Below are 17717 nucleotides of genomic sequence, written 5' to 3' on the forward strand. Positions count from 1 at the left end.
TTGGGGCCAGCTTGGCCAAGCCTGGCTGCTGCTGGGTTTTTTTGTTTTTGTTTTTGTTTTTTTTTTTCCAACTTGGCATGAATTACTCCCATGTGCTTCAGTTCCAGTAATTCAATATTTTGTTCCTTATTTTTGTTGTTCGTTATGTAACCAGAATATTTTAAAACACTTGTAAGGATTATGCCCGAGTTACACATTTTTGAGCATATTTTGGATTTAGTATGATTACACAATGTGATGTGATTAGACCTGTGGCTGCTCTGAATTCTGAAGGCAAGCAAGCCTTGCAGACTTCCCAGCTGGTGCTAATTTTTAATTAAACTCTATTTAATCTCAAATCAGGTTTATGTGAAATTGCTATTTATTTATGTTTTGAACTATTTTAAATGGGATGCAGATGTGGTGGTAGAGAAGCACTGAATCATTACTTGGAAAGGGTGATGCCTTGCATCTGGGAGATTCTGTGTTGGGGAGGTATTTCTGACATTTAGATCAAGATTTGGGATCCAAGACTTAGTTCTTCAGCACACAGCATTAGGCAACCCCATGGTTTTGGTCATAGAATTACTCATTATCTACTTTTCTAATCAAACATGCTAAACTTGACACTAATGTAATTTCCTTATGCATGTAGAAAGGAGCTCTAAAAACCCCATGGCTGGAACACAAAGTATCATAAACAGAACAGACGGCAGGAGGTAGAATATAATTGCAGTTTGTTTTTGTTAGTTAAAGATGAGCATGTGTGCTTTTGTTACGGCTTTATTGTCTTTAGTTGCTCAGACTTGGGTTCTCCTCTCTCATTTGTGCAAGTGAATTGGTTATTTCCTCCCCAAGCACTGCGTCTTTGTTTTCTCCCTCTGTTATATATGTTACATATTTTTCAGAAGATTGACATATTCTCATTCAGGTTTTGTTTATTGCCATAAATACTCTTTAAACTAAGATTATACACCCCACTAAAGGCAAGATAGGCCATTTGCTGAGAAAGTGGCTGTATTTAAACGGTAATTTCCCACGAATTTTTCTGTGGGATTTGGGTACCTCCCCTTGAAAGTTTTAGCACAGGACTTTTGACTTTGGCTGCACAGGTGCTTTTTCATGGTGATGTAGTGCAAGCGCTGGTAAGGGCTCCCTATTCACTTGTTACTTACATCTGCCATTGGTTTCACAGCCAAAAAGAATGATCAAAGCCCATGTTATTGCTTACCAGTAATTGCTATGGGTAAAGCAGTGGGCACTTTGGAAATAACACCACGGGCTACAATCGTGGGATGGTCTGATGGAAGGAAGAAGACATTAATATAGGACTTCAATTTTTCTTCTCTGTCCTGGCAGGATCTCAGCTCATTTGCCATGCCATTCTTGGACGGTGATGTGGAGAGCACAGACAAAAATGCTTCTCGCAAGGTAGGATATTTCTAAAGCTTCACTTTCACCGTAGTGTTTGAGTGCCTTGGTGGTAAACACAATTTATTAGCCATAAAAAAGCCTGGGATTTTACCTTTCCTGCCATTCCATTAACCTGTTGAGAGTGATGCACTAAGGCAAATGCAGTGAATTTTGCAGACCTTACCATGATGGTGCTTATGCAGTATAACCTGTAAACAATGCTAACCTCTGGTGATATTGTTTTAAATACTGCAGATGTTGTGTGTAACACTGTTGTAATTCAATGAAGTGGTATTGCATAACTGTATTGTCGAGAATATAGTTAGCTAACAAAAAAAAGTTAGCTACAGAAATACAGTGCCCAAGCAGGTGTCTGGGGATGTTGGTATGTGTTCCTAGAATTGCCTCCTGATGGTTGCTCTCTGGTTACGGAGGTTTTAACTGTTCAGTGTCCTTGTTCTATCTGTCCTTGGCATTGGCAAAATGAGCTACCTTCATTTGCTGAAGCCATAACGGTAGGGGCTTCCTGTAAACAAGGTGGAAAGGTTCCTTCTTGATGTGGGATTAACTCAAGGTTATCCTTCTGGAGGCATTGCTATGATGTGTTTTTCTGATGGCCCACTATTAAATTAAACTAATACATTCACAGAGTTTGCATGCTTTAAAATGATCAGGCGAGCATATTCACTGGATGACATTAGGGATGGTTATATAGCGCCTACACAATCTTCAAAGTAATAAAAATTGTGGGTGGGATCTGTCATCTTCAGGTCCCGGCCTCATCATTTTCACAAAACGCTGAAGTACAAGCCGGTCTGCTAAATGTAAGCCTCCTACCAGCCAAGTTACAGGCTTGGTGAAGAGAGGTACTCCTCCGAACAGTAGATAACCCCAAAAGCTGATCTATAGCTACACAGCAGACCAGTTTGACTTGTCACAGTATTTACAAGGCTGTGGACCTCTGTGAAGATTAAACCCGCTACAAGCCATTTGTCAAAGAGTCTGCAGTTATAGTTCAAGGCAGGTGAAGCAATAAATATCTCCTTAGTGAAGCTAATCTGCATCTAGAACAATAACTTCGCTCTGTTGACAGCATGAGTTTCTATCCCTTTGCACCTTGCAGCAGAGGACAGTTGTTTAAAAAATTTCTGCAACCCATCAGTAATTGCATATATTTATAACATTGGCCTTGTTCTTTCCTGCATTGGATGTCTTAAAACTGATGTAGGAGTCACTGATGCAGAGGAACTCTTGTAGATGCCAGGGAAGCTAAAATATACAGTGTTATCAAAACTTGCTTGTTTGGAGGGTTTGAATAAAGTGAACGATGTGATGTTTTTGGAAAGGATTGTCACGCTGGAAGAAGGCAGGGGTTTCTAGCTAAAACTTGATTTTTTCCATTTATCACCTCCTTTTCCCAAAGAAAGGTGAGAAAGCTGCATGGATCTCAGTCATGAAGAAAAAAATACACCAAAGCTAATCTCGCTCATGTGTAGTATTACATGATATTGTTTAATGATTTGCACTTTACCATTTATGATTCCCCTGTTTTTCCTCTTACTGGTCTTGGGACTCTCTTTTGATGAGTGCTTGTCTTGGAAGAATTGGAAGAACATTTCAGTAGTTGCCCCTTTTTGCAGGCTTAGTAAATGCTGGGGTTTTTTCCCTAGACTTGGATCAATTGCTGCTTATGGAAGTGCAGCTAACTCTGGAATAACCATGCAACTAGGGCTTAACATCTGAAATTGCATTTTTAACTGACCTTTTTGACTGAGTGTATAAGACCCAGAGTTTTTTCTAACATAGTACTTGGAGCTCTGTTCAACATACACAACACAGTGGTAAGAAACGAGCTGGCAGTGCCCAACTTCTGATAAGAAACAGATCATCTAATAAAATCCATTGCCACACATCTCATCCTATATATCGTTTTCCTCAGTGTGAAGGATGGGATCTTTGCTGCTATTGAATAATGAGTAGCATTAGACTGCAGTATTTATTTAATTCTAAAAGTTTGCCAGTCACTACTGGGGCTACATAAAGAAGTCCCCAGGTTACTCTTCACTTTCAAGTGAGATGGTTTTTCTTTGTTCAAGTTTGAAATCACAGTATTGTGTGGAACTTTTGTATATTAAAAGCCAGTATTTCATCAGTAATGTGGCTTTTCCATTCACCATTCTTGTTGGAGACAGGCAATTCATCAGGGATGTCTCTCTTCCTGCACTTAACTCTTCTGTCGCCTGGGCTATAGATTAAGGTAGAGAAGAGTAGTTCATAACCCATCTGTCCAATCTGCCATTAATTTAATTCTCCTGTTCTTTGTGAAAGGCTTTTAGAAACTGAATTAACATTTTTCACAGAGATCTTCAGCACTTTACCATGCAAGTGTCTCTCAATCATTATCCTGTGATGACAATCCTCATGACATAGCTAGGAAACTCAAGTGCAGAACTATTTGTTCAGGTTCACATAGGAATTTTTTGGCAGGGGTGGGAATGTGACACACATTTCCTGAAGTTTAGCCTTAATCACTTCTCATTAACATGGCTACTATTATAAATGATGTATTCTTTCCTTTATGACCAATGGCAGGAAGGGGATAGGGATACTTTTCACCTTCCTCTGCTGAAGATGGAGAATGTAATATTCTGAAGACTCTTGCGTAGAAGTTCTTGGCGTGATGTGATGGAGAAAGGTAGCTCTTGAGCCTGTGGCAGGTATTCTGGCCCTTCTTATTGCCTGAAAAAATGCCTTAATACTTGTGCTGGTAGCTTTGTCTAAAACAACTGGTAATGCTGATTGCCCCATGCTCAAAGCTAGGACTCTCCAGAAATGGCTTGAATCCTCCTTGCAGAGAGACCTTAGAGGATCATTAAATACGGCAGTATAGACAACTAGGAGCTGAGAAGCAATTAGATTTACTGGATTTCCTTGGTCTGGGAAAAGACGGTGAAAGAGGGGCAGTTCAGAGACCTGGAAAATCATGAGTGATGTGGAGCGTCATTCAGAAAATAATTCTGGTACAGCGTGGCAGGGCAGCAGTCAAGGATGAGTGCCCCTCTGCACTCAAATGGCTCTATGAATTTTAGAGGTCTTAACACCTTGAATTTTTATAGATCTTTCATCTAAAATGTAGGTTAAAGGATAAGGTGTGGAAATTACAGGAAACTGATAGCCGTTGCTTTCAGCTGAAAGCCCAGGATTGTGAATGATTAGAGAGAAGAAAATGACACAAGGAGAAAATTGTCCATGGGGAGGCAGCTAGCAAATTATAGATGGATTAGGGAGGAGGAGGAGGAGGAAGAAAAGAAGTTTGAAGAATGATATTGATCCATTCCTTTATGGAAATAATAGAATTGTCATAAAAATATAGAATAAAGCTTGGAATAGAAGCGCGCGTTAAAAATTCTTTTCTCTACATGGGGAAAAAGCTGGTGAGATGTTTATCTTTGATAACAATGGTGACTCTGTCCTATTAATGACTTAAGTGTATTTAAAGCAGAAGATGCTAAAGCTAGACATTTTAAAATTAAATCCAAACAACTCTGATAAAACACCCTTGAATGAATTGGCAGACCTTTCTCTGACTAGTGCCGATTTTGAATAAATCTTGGAGCAGAGATGAAGTTCTGAAAGACTGCAAAAAAACCCAATTACTGTGTTAATATTTACAATGTTTGCAATTAGGGTAATTTACAGGTTTGTCAGTCTAACATTAGTCCTGGGCAAAACAATGAAATATCTAATGTTGAATAGTTAATGATGCTATTATAATAGACTAATTTGGATTGGAATGAATGGTAAACAGTTCTTATTGAACAAATGTGGGGAGTTAAATGAATTATAAATTTGGTTGGAAAATGTCATAGTATCGGTGTCATGTATATAAAAAAGTAGCACAAGACATTTTGATTTAAGAAACTGGAATGATACTGAATAAACATGGCGCCTATTAAATGAATAAAAACCTGGCTGATAAAACAAATTGAGACTCATCAGTGGAAAATTTTGTTTCTAGGCAGACAAAACATTCTGTTGCTACACTATATCATACTTTATCAGTGACTTGAAAGAAATACAGGCTCATTACTGATACAATTTGTAGTCCATACAAAAATGAGGGGCAAGAGAATAGTAAACTCTGAGCAGGGAACTCTCCAATGTCGAATGACCTGAATCACTTAAAACATATTTTGCAAACAAACAGTCCATCTCAGTTTGGCCAAACTGTGATCAGTTACACCTAGGAGGAAGTAATGCAGACTTTATTTTTGGGAAGTCTGTCATAAAGCCTTGATTAGATTTTGAGAATAGCTGTACGTAATCAGCTGTACATGGATTCTAGATGTGACACAGTGGTTAAAAGATTAGTTTGGTTTTTGGATGTATGAACAAAAGAATAGGGTGAAAAGTAGAGGGTTTGTTACAACTGTGTTTGGCACTGACTCGCAGTTCTGTTATCAGTAATGCAGGAAAGCGTTGATGAACTAGGATCAGAAAACATCCGAGGAGTGACTCCAATATTAAAGGACTTCAAGGAGCGCTTTATCCTGCTTCTGGTCCCAGCATTGTTTTTGTTTTGTTCAGTGACTCATGGGAACTGCACGAGCAACCCCTGGAACAGGGAGGAGAAGCAAAAAATATGCCATTTTTAGCCTCCCCTTCACTCCTTTTAATTTATTTTTTCCCAGTCTTTTAATTATCCATTTCTTTATGAGCAGTGAGGATGGGGAGCATGTCCTGGATGGTCCCACAGCCTTGGCATGGGGCACCTGCTGTGGATGCAGTGAGCCTCAGGGCAAAGGCACGTAGGACAACCACTGCACTGTCATGTGCATGGCTCCTTCCCACCCACTGCTTTAAAATAAATGCAATTAAGGTTTAGGAAGTGGACAGGGAGCCAGCCCTGCTTTCACCTTTCTTTAAACCTGCTTCTGCCTTTGAGCAGCCCTGCTCGCTGCTGGAAACCTTACCCCGACCATCCGTACAGCAATGCAGAGCTCTCGGAGCCTGCCAGAGCAGCCAGCCGCATCCCATTGTATTTTAATTTGGGAAAGTGTCATTGTACTTTAGTTTTGGGAAGTGACATCTCTGATCCTGTAAAATACGTTGTCATCTCAATTGTAACTGCTCATGCAGAACCAAGGGAACTAGTGGTGGTGAATGTGACCACATGGTGCCTGGAAGAGTAAGTCCTTCATTACCTTTCAGTCTAATGAAGTCAGCTCTTGTGTTTCTGTGAGCTCTTTTATTCCAGCAGCATGAAAGAATCATCCAATTAACTTTATCAAAGGGCTTTTTTATTGAGATTCAGTGGAAGGGCAGGAAACAAGTACAGACGTCTATCTGGTGTATCGTCTCTAATTGTGTTTACTGTCCCTGTCAAGGATGGTGGGAGGTGATTCCTTTTCTGTTACTTGCCTTTCAAAAAACTTTTTCAGTGAAGAGGCAAAATAGAGGTCAAATAACTCACTGTTGTAAAAGGAAACAGAACTCAAATGCTCCATAAATGTCCTAACTACTTGGTGTTGGAGAAAAAAGGAATGGAGCTTAGGAGTGTTTAATAACTTTTGCTTAAATTCAGAAGCATTTTGAAAGGCTGTTTAGCTTGAGCCCATTTGTATTCCAGACAGATTATTTTTTCTGACTGTTCTGAAAAATGAATCTAAATTCACCAGAAACTGAACCAGAGCCAGAGATTTTTCAGGGGGGGCGTCCTCTGGGGAAGGCTGCGTGCCCAAGAAAGGACCCGTTACTGGAGCACCCTGGCAGGGGAGCAGAGGACATGGGTGTGAAGAGGTGCGGTGGCAGGGACAAGGGCGATGCCTGGGTTTCCCTGGCTCCGACACAGCCTCTGCCTGTGCATGGTCAGGGTCTTCTCAGCAGAGCTTGTTCATTTTTCTGGGCACATCGCTTTGGCAGGACGCTTCTCTTCCCTGCAGTTAAGTGGTCCTGAAATTCTAGGTTGGGAGCAGAAATGGCTTCTTAGAGAGGACTTTATTTGGTAGAACAGAGGGATTAGATTTTCAGTACAAAGCATGGGAAAGAAAACGACAATATTGGGAAAATTTCTGCCTGTGAGTGAGAAGAGGCAGAACTGAGATAGTGTGTGGACAACAAGAGACTAGTTTGTGGTGAAGTATGAATAGTTTGGTCTCTTTGCATATTGGGTTGGGGATTACCATATGGTAGTGATTAAATGTAGTGCACTTTAATCTTTCCTGTAAAATAAGATGAAAAATCCTGAGTCAGGTAAGAAAATAGATGAAGGGAAAGATGGCAGCCTGGTATTGAAAGGATAGCTGTTGGGTGGAGGGACAAAACTGGCAGGGTTTCTCCAAGCTCAGTCCTCAGTCTTTGCTAGTAAGGCTGAGACAAAAAATAGAAGTATACTAACCGAATCTGTTGATGATGCAAAGAGAGGTGGTTTTTTCATCATAGGGAAGGACCTTATACAGGAAGACCTGAATGACCTTCAGGATGGATAAGTCTTAACAGCACAAGATACAAGGTTGTTCACTTGGGGTATGTCAACAGGAGCAATAAATAAAAGAGGTCAGGGAGCGTTCTCTTGGCCCAGAGATGAAGGGCTTGGACACAGTCCTGTTGCAGAGCTGAACTCTTGCACCCACTAGAGCAGGGTGGCCACGTGCAACCTGGGACTGTCCCTGGCTTGTGCTCTGTCCGAGCCCAGGCGGCACCTGAGGAGTGCTTACAGCACAGGCTAAATCCCTGTCAGATGGTGAGTGAGCAGGAAAGCTTTATGGACAAGTGCTCGATGGTTTGAGCCTCTTTCCAGCTGTTTTATTCACCAGTATGGGGTAGTCTGGGACTGGTAGTGGTTTATGTTGTGAATTTGTCATCTAGGAGTTTGTTGAAAATGAAGGTGTGGGTCTGCTGCTCCATCATAGGGTGGCTCTGAGCCATTAATGTGCGTAGCTAAGAGAAAGGAAGAAGGGATTAGGAAGAGAGAAAGATTCCCTCATCCAGGTGAAATGACAGGGGCCTCTTTCAGAATGCTATTTCTTGCGTTTAAATCTTCCAGAGCTGCCCAGCTTGGGGCAAGTGCCACAGTATCACTTTAAGTATCATTCCAAAAATTGAACATTAAGTCTGCTAGATGCCAAGCACTGCAAGATATGTCTCATTTTGTTGCTTTATTTTCAACAGTGGCTGGTTCTGGATGTATTTTAGAAACCTGTCTAAGATAATTTGGTGTATACAACAGAGCAAAGTCTCTCCCTGGTCCCCAGCTGAGGATCCTTTTGTGCTTTGAAGCATGAAAACTGGTAGTGTCTTAAAGCATTTTAGGATATATTTACTCAGTGCTATGTAAGGTAACCGGTTTAGCCTTGAACAAGCGAAGTCAGTTGCTAGAAACAGCACATCTGATGCAGCGTGGGGCTGTGCTTGGTTGCTTAACCTCACTGGGGAGCACACTGCTGAAGGCCGAGGGTAGGGTTGCACTGGCACTATTACCGAGCTGCCAGTTTAGCCCTATTCCCGCTGCACTGTTCTCTGCAGACATACAGTCAGGAGCTGACATTTCTCTCCAACATAACCAGTTTTAAGGTTTAAGAAGTCTAAGGTTAGGCATAGAGCTCAAAGATCCCATATATGATCTGCACAAAGTCAACACAGGGAATGTTTTTTTGTTGGTTGGTTGGTGGTTTGGTTTTTTTTAGTTAGGTGAACAGTCTTCATACTTAGAGGAGTTTTTCAATTTGTTTGATTAGACCTTATTTGTGCATTGACTTGTATTGTACTTCCATTGTGAGTTTGGATTCCTTATCTCCAAAGGCCAATTATCTGGTCAGGGTCAAATGAGCCATATCACCACATGCATTTATTAGGTGTGTTTCCTATTTATGCCCATTCTCACTGCTTTTCCTGGACCAACACAAACTGATGTACAAGGTTTATTAATGTGAGAAACCAGGGTGCAATACTTTTTTTTGCTGCTACAACTCAGCTGGAGGAATAGTTATCTTTCCAAAGCACACGTAGGAGTTTTGTGCCCACCTGCCTGTTGTAGCTTCAGGAAATGAGTCCAGAAAGCATGAAGAACAGGCTGATGATCCATCTAGCTGTGTAACCTGCCTCCAGCACCACTGCCAGAGTCGTCATACCGAATCTGCATAGGATGGTGGGATTTATTCTACAGCAGAAATTCTTCCACATTCCCAGCTGAAGTATGAAAATTAACATTGCCTTGTGACTTTTATATATGCTGTGATAACTGTTGTTGCTGCTGATTTTACTCATAGAAGCACCTAACCATCGTTTAAAATTCACAATCTATTAGCCTCAAATAATATTCTAAGAAAGCAGTCCTGTTGTAATTCCCAAAGCAAAATCACAGGTATTTATCCGCTTTGATGGTGGGTGTAACCTGTGTATAATTAACATGTGGAGCGGCTGGGGAAGAATTCGATGTAGTAATTTCCTTTAATTTAGTAGCATGCACATGTGTATTTAGCAGCGTGCCCCTGGTGCTCCAACAATTAGCTGATTCATCTGCCTGGTGTGATGGAGAGAAAGCAACTGGTTGTGATTGCAATAAATAAAAACATCCCGCTGCTTCTGCTCAGAACTTGAGAACAATTTGCTTTCATGTCTGAGTTGTGCGTACAAGGGAATACTGATGTTATTTGACAAATTGTTGCTTGACACTTTACATTTCTAGAATAGCTTTAGCGTGTGAGGATACCATAGTCTTTTAAAAGTGTCTCCTAGCAGTGTGTTGTTATAACCAACCAACCATGCAAAAAAGTTGACATGAAATATTAAGGGTGGCACCAGAATGACGTCCTTCTCTTGGCTTTACAAATGTCATAGCTTGTCACTTTAGGAAAAGCTATAATGAAATTGCCATCCTGGAAACAGTCCTAAGTTATAGTTCTAGTGGCAGATTTGTATTATGATTTAAATGAACTTGAAAATATTCTTACTCCCCAGTTGCAGGCAGTAGATTTGGCGACAGACCTCTAAATCACAATGCAAAAGGAGGTGCTGTTGCACTACTTGGTTGTTTCCTGAACTGTGTAGTTGTGAAGAGAATGACATATAAGTAGTCTCAGATGATTTACAGATGATATTTTAGTAAAGTTAATGAGCTTTTATGAAAAAGCTACCGCTTTGGGACTATTTACCCATGACAAAATTGCTATTTGTTTATTAATTTACTTATAGTGTAGTTATTATTCCAGGTATCAGTCAAGGGATTGTGCCCTATTATTCTTGATAAATACTCACCAGGAGAAGGTCTGTGTGCCAGAAGACTTAGAGTGGGAATAAAGGAGATACGGTCCTCATGGCAGAATAGGTGTGTAATATGAAATGAGTTTTCAAGATTGCACACAGAATCCATGACAGAGCTGGGAGGCAAACGGGAGGCTCAGGCCATGGCATTAAGCTTGAAACACTATTTTTTTCTTCTCTGGTGGTTATTGTCAGAGTGTTTGGTACCCAGTGCTTCAGTTAGAATTGATTTATCCTTTCCAAAAATTTCTCCTTGAGGGCAAATGCTCCTCTAATTCTTCTGCAAAAGGTCAAGTATATTTTTGAGGTATTTTTGCCTATGTTGTCAAAAATAAGTGTGCAGGTACAAAAAGCGTTTGTGCATCCTGCCAGACATCTCTGTGCTGTGCAGAGGAGCACAGTGCAGAATTCAGTGGCTGTCCAAGGCTGTGCTGTGCCAGCACGTCTCTGTGCCCCTCTTAGTGACCCACACTGTTAGTGTCCCTCTCCAGACCACATGCCACTTGCCTTTTAAGTCAGAAACCTTCCCAAATGGGAGACCATGCTCTCTGCAGGCCCTTCTGCAATTCCCATGGAGCAGGACCCATTCCAGCTCTGTCCCATCCCGAGTGGAAAGAGGAGCTGGTCCAAAGTGCATATGCAGGAGACAGAAAGGATTATGAGACGTTGGATCCTGTGTTATGGAGGGAGCAGGTATTTGGCCATCGTGCTGCTCGTACATATTTCTACAAGTGATTTGGAGCTGTGGCTAAACGTTATTTTGAAAAGGGAGTTAATTGCATGTGTGTTTTAAACTCAGCTGACCATTTTTAGCTGGATTCGTATACACAAGCCCTTCACTGACCCAAAGGAAGGCATACGTACCTATGAGGCTTTCATTCATCTCTTCTTTCATCTAAGTCATCCTAATAAAAGATGCTATTTTTCCCTACAAAAACGCCCATACCTAACTAGACTGACCAGACTAGACACATCGAGTGACATCTTCACAGGCAGAAGTTGCTGTCTGCTCCATACCTCCTGGTTTGTGTTGTGTAATTGGGAAGAGAGGAGCAGGCGTGCAAAGGGCTGGAAACTCAGCGGCACGCTTGTCGTGGTTTAACTCCAGCCAGCAACTAGGAAGACAATTAACTCTATCCCAGCTGAAACCAGGACAACGCTACACCCATGGGCACATACACTGTGGCCTTTGCTTACACGTTCCCTGGAGACGTGAAACCCACCACTGCCTTTTGCCAGGAACAGAGCTCTTCATTCATGAGAAATGCCCCCAGCTAAAAAAGCAGCCTCATACCCACAGAAGTACTTTGTGCATCCAGAAGGAAATAAACCCTACATATAGCCCAGGCACAAGCAAATCCCACAGAGGCTTTGGGTCAGCTTCTGTTAATTGTATGTGGGGTTAATTTTATCTTTGCTCCTTTTCTTTGTTTGTTTTTCTGGATTTTTATCCCCTCCTTGCTGGGCAAGCCCGCACAGTGCAGTGCTGTGTTGTGCACAGATATTCAGGCTAGCTGGAAAGCCAGCACAGGTTCCAAAAGAGATACAGCTGTTAGAAAGGTCGTACCCAAGCTCGGGGACAGGGTAATTAGCAGGAATGTCATTGCTCTAAAATGGTTCCTCTATTTTGGGGACTGGACTTGCAATCCCACAGTTGTGGCTGTGGCTGGCATCGCAGAGACCTGTCAGGCACTTGGGAGCTTGTGTACTGTGCTGTGTCACATCATGCGATGGAGATTTAAGTACTGTAGAAGGGTGCTTAAATTTGGGAGGAAGACTTTGGAGCACTGTGTTTCCTTAATGGTGATCATTCATTGCCTTAAATAAATTCATTGCCAGTCATGTTTCAGTTGTCCAGGGAAGGAAGAGGGATGTATGGCAAATAAAAGTAAAGAAAATCCCGCATTATATGTGTGATAATAAAATGTATGCACACATGTTGAAATTTTTTGTGAAATTCAGCGTGTCCTTAAGAACAAAGGGCAGCGTGGAGCCCAGAGGTGGCACACATGCATCTGCGTGTCAGTGGAGGCAGGCGCTGGGGAAGGTGAGGTCTGGCTAATTCACCACCTGAATAAACAGGATTTGACTGTATTGAGACAAGTTCAGAGATCCTGATAGCCTGAGCTGAACTGAATTAATGGTGATTTTTTTCTTTTTTCTTCCTTTTTCTCTCCTCCTCAGGTGGAAGAAAGCTACTCTGCAGGAAGTCCGTCAAAAGGCCTTTTCTCAAAAGGGCTCCAGAACCGACCTTCCAGCCCTGTTTCTGCCCCTGTGAGGTCCAAACATAGCCCCGGCTCACCCAAAACAGTGTTCCCCTTCCCCTACCAGGAGTCTCCCCCACGCTCCCCACGCCGAATGAGCTTCAGTGGGATCTTCAGGTCCTCCTCCAAAGAGTCCTCCCCCAATTCTAACCCGTCTACCTCTCCTGGGGGCATCAAGTTTTTCTCCAGATCAAGAAAAAGTAAGAAATTGCTCATGTTATTTCAGGAAGATACACGGTACCTCTGGGCTTGGCCCATACTTTACCTGCGGTAGTGAAGTAAGTGCAGATGAGGCATGTGCTAATTGTTCATTATCGCTTTCACTGACCATGTATTTTGGGTTTCTGACATGCTGGCCATTAGGGTATGACCTCTGCAGGGCCATGGATACCTACGCAAGGCTGAGGAGGGAAATCACGCTTCAAAGCTTTGCTTAGAAATCCTGTATCCATGTTAGTTGGAGTTTTCTGGGTGGTTTCACTGAGGCTGGTTGGACGTCAGCACCAGGACTTGAGAACAGCTGGAGATGTTCATGGGGTTTGTGGTGGAAATGGGCACAGAAAGGATGTCATCTTGGGAGCTAAGAGAGACTCACTTTTGTAGATTCTGTAGAGAATTTCAGGTGGTTTTTTAATTGATATTTCTTTGCCCTGCTGTAGGAGGGGAAAGAGACTTTTACTGGATAGAAGTAAATGGTATGTGTTTCCAATCAAATGACCATTAAGGGAGTGTTTGAGCTCCTCTGTCAGAATATGAAAGGCATCGTAGACCTCCATGGTTCAGAGCACTTGCCTGCTTTGTATTGGGCACAAATTTTACCTCTTCAGCAGCCCGTGGGCTAACACACCATTAAGACTCAGAAATAAGCAGGGTTCAGAAAAGGCTTTGATTTTAAAACTTTCTTGCTGAATAAAGGTTCCCAGTGCTGGTCTATAAACCAAATCTGGTCTACCCAAGGGGTTAGTGGCTATAGGAAGGGGACAGAGTTACAGGGGAAAGAGAGGAATAATATTTTGCCACTGAGGGTGCTGGATTGTCAGACCACAGCGAGTTTTTCTTCTGTGAGCAGAAGAAATAACTCAATGATAAATTGTTGTCAAATCTTCTGTGACAACATAGGTACAGATTAAGTGATGCGTATATCTACGTTTGGCTATATGTTTCCTGCAACGTACTGATAGCTTTCAGTGACTTTTAAATAGTATAGAGGGACCTTCTTGTTTTTCTTCATCAGAGTTTCTCTTCAAAACGTTGGGTTTAGTCAGAACAAGTAATTTCATAGTGACGTTTGTGCACAAGAACACAGCTATACAAACCCATATAGGATTTTTCTTTATGCTTATCAGAAGTTCTGCTGCAGCTTAAATGAAATGACATCTTTTCCAGTCCTTGCCTCTCTCTAAAACACCTTCAGGAGTTTGAAAGTAGCAGAGTCAGTGTTTCTGAAGGACTCCAAGTAGACCCCAAGCATCATTTCTATTCAAGGACATTTGTTCTTCTCTGCTTTAAAGTTCAAGTAGGCTTTTTATGCTCCCCTCTTTTTCAAGCCTCACAAAAATTGACACTCATTTAGGTCCATAGGTTTAAATATTGCATAGGCAATATGCCGCTGATTGAGTACGCAGAGAAGGGCTCACTGCTGCGTGAATAACGGCAATATACACTGCATAGCAAAGCCATCTTGTGACTTTTTAAGGGAGTTATCCAAGTAAATAGCACTGTTTAAGTCCTAGCTAGGTACAACAGAATATTAAATAAAGGAATCTTCCAGTAGTCAGCAAAATCCTTTTGATAAGGTCACATCACTGTCGCAGGAACAGGCTTGGAACAGGGCCACACTATTTTTGAGCTAACAGAAGATACCCATGACCCTGCTGCTCCAAAGAGGGTTGCAGGAATTGCGCTGGGCTTGGGTGTTCATGGTCTTTTGTTTTTCAGGCAGGAGGGACAACATCTTGGAAATGGTGTGATGATTAAAATTGCTGTTTAAATTGATAACTCTTTCCATTCTGCAGCTTTTTGCAGAACAGAGCATTTCTTTCCAGGTGCTTTCACATCATTTAGCTCTCTTACGGAGAGACTAATGCAGATACATACCCTTCACTACCACATTAAAGTTTATTTTATTCAGAATGTGTTAAACAGGGATCGGTAATGAATTATGCTCTTAGGGTTTACTATATTTAATTAAATTTTACTGAGTTTTATTTAAGAAAACCTTTTCAGGACTTCAGGAAATGTGTGGATTAGCATTTCTGTCATATTATGTAGTTTTTCACAAGCAAAAGTTTTGCATTCTGGTACTTTGCAAATAAAGAATAACCCTATGTACTACAAAACACTAAGTTAATTGGTTACGTCCCACTCAAAACAAAGTCTCTGTGGCTTGAACAGCGTTACCTCAGTGACAAGACTTCTCAGACACTCCTCAGACCAGCTACCTCAGACCTTTGCACAGACACTGTTTTGAAGAGCCCTGAGAAGAGCTAAACCAGCATGTGATTCCACATTTCTGAAGGTGCATAGATGCTTCACTGCTCAAAATTGTCACAGCCTACGTGATTAAAATCCCATTTTCCCAAGCAGCTTGGGATACCTGTGTTAAAAGTGAATGGGACATAGGTTGCTTTGTCAGCTCTGAAACTGTGAGTGCATTGAAATCAGATGGCCTTGCCATGCTTGCCTGCCTTTACATCCCTTCTGGTGCTGGTTTAATAGTATTAAAATGAAAATTACTTGTGTGCTGGGCTGCACTGGGAGGACTATCACCAGCAGGTCAAGGGAAGTCATCCTCCTCCTCTGCTCAGCACCAGTGAGACACATCTGCAGTGCTGGGTCCCGTTCTGGCTCCCCAGTACAAAAGAGACAGGGTCATACTGGTCCAGCAAAGGGCCACTACATTGGTCAGGGATTGGGGCATGTGGTATGAGGGGAAGAAGAAGAAGGAGGAGAAGATTTATATCAAATCTGTATTTTATCCAGGCAATCTGCAATTAAAAAAAAAAGCACCAGATAAAAGTTCACAGGGGCTTAGGGTTTTTTTTGTCCCCCACTTTATCTGAAATGAGTCTGTGCTGCACTCCTTTCCCTATCATCATGGAGCAGTATGTGGGGGAAGTATATGCAGCCTTTGTTTTAAATAACATAGCCCATCTTCTCTCCACTTCCTCCTCCCACACATTGTTCAAAACACAGACTAACCTGTTACTCCGCATATTCCTTGTTTTTCTTGGAAGCAACTTATTCCTAGCTTGTTTTCATTTTAAAGGCTATGTGTGGTATTTGCAGCCCTTTCCTTCCCATATAGTTGCTCTTTTCCCAGCTAAGTTATTTTGCCTTCTGAATATACGCAGTTTAGGAAGGGCATTAATGGTTAGGGTAGGACAATATTAAAACAGAAAGTGATTTGCAGACGTGAGGCTTAAAACATTTTCCACGTAAGGCTGGGAGTTTAAACCTTTTGCTCATCTTTAATATTTTATCACTTGTTTTGGCAATAGCCAAAAGCTCATCTTTGTGACTTTTCCCTCTGGTTACCCCAGTTCAGCATCTGGTCATAACCCCACGGCTCTGATCTGACAAAAGATTGCCCTTGAAAGGAAAAACACCTTCCCACAACATGTACTTGGCTGCCAGCCACTTAAGGTATTTTGTAAGTACAGCTTTGAAACAGTAAACTACTGGTTGGGACTTCGCGTCCAGCTTCCCACCTTTGAAAAGGCAACAAATCCACCTCGGCCCCCTCTGGAAGAGGCTCTGCGGGGACATTTTTGGGTGAGGTATGTGCTTGGCCATTGGTGCAGCCCCTTCAGTTCGGGAAGTTCACCACAGAAAAATCCAAGACAGCTCTTCGCGTGCTGGGTTTCTGTATGAGTGCTTGGAAATTTAATTCTCGGCTTTTGAATTTCTTTTTTGTCTGAGAATCTTTTTGCAACAGCACTGTTAGACTGACAATGGAAAACTGAATATGGATTTGGGGTGAATTAAGCTTGGCTGTGAGGTGGTGCAGATGACTTGCTGATGCTGCTCCCCCACACTATGAAGCTTGGTAGATGCAGTCCCACCCAGCGCTGCCCACCTTACACCTCCCAAAGCCAGGTGCCTTCTGCAAGCGGAGACTTGGGTCTATGAGATGTGGAGCTCAATACCTGGGTTTTACCCATCAGTATAGGCACATGAGCAGCCGTGGAACACTGAACAATTACATTTTAATTATTTGTAGACAATTAGATATGAAAAAATGAGTAAATTGGAGTTTTCTAGTTTTAGAATAGCACTTGTGACCTGTAGCTGGCAGGACGCTTCTGCAGAAGCTGACATTGATTTCCTAGATGTTTTTCAGGGACAGCAGGAACAAAGTATGAGTGAAGAGGTACAAGCTGATGTTTGAGGTGCTGTGAAAAGTGACTTCAAAATTGGCAGCCTTGTGGAACTGCTTCCGAGTTTGCCTTAGGTTTGCTCAAAACTGCATGAACTGCTCTCCCGAGGAACAGCTCGGGACCTGATGCTTTAAGATATTATTGACTCTTGTCTGTGAAGGGAGTGCATTTCTCTTGTGTACAAATTTACGTGAGAAAGTATAATGCTAAGAGAAAGAAGAAGTGGCACAAATCTACTCTCAGTAAAGCAAACTGAGGTGATCCAAAGTAAATGCAGGAGGATGAACCACACTGGGGGAAAACACAATTCAGATTACACTTTTCTTGCATGAGCTCTCCCTTCAGAGCCAATACGTATACAAATAAATGAGGAGAGCTTTATTTTACCGAGTGGAAATTAGGGAGCTACCCCTGCAGAGAG

At 41.9% G+C, this 17717-nt stretch overlaps 1 protein-coding gene across 1 annotated transcript in view; it reads left to right on the forward strand.

Moving 5' to 3' along the window:
* The first annotated feature begins 1356 nt into the window (after nucleotides 1–1356).
* Nucleotides 1357–17717, forward strand: part of PRKAG2 (protein kinase, AMP-activated, gamma 2 non-catalytic subunit) — a 157086-nt gene continuing 140725 nt past the window's right edge. Inside the window, exons 1-2 of the mRNA XM_010586149.1 lie at nucleotides 1357–1410; nucleotides 12838–13117. Coding sequence (XP_010584451.1) covers nucleotides 1357–1410; nucleotides 12838–13117 — 334 coding nt within the window. The remainder of the gene's footprint in view (nucleotides 1411–12837; nucleotides 13118–17717) is intronic.

This window comes from Haliaeetus leucocephalus, unplaced genomic scaffold (assembly GCF_000737465.1).
Source record: "Haliaeetus leucocephalus isolate CR32 unplaced genomic scaffold, Haliaeetus_leucocephalus-4.0 Scaffold0, whole genome shotgun sequence".
Taxonomy (NCBI): Eukaryota; Metazoa; Chordata; class Aves; order Accipitriformes; family Accipitridae; genus Haliaeetus; species Haliaeetus leucocephalus.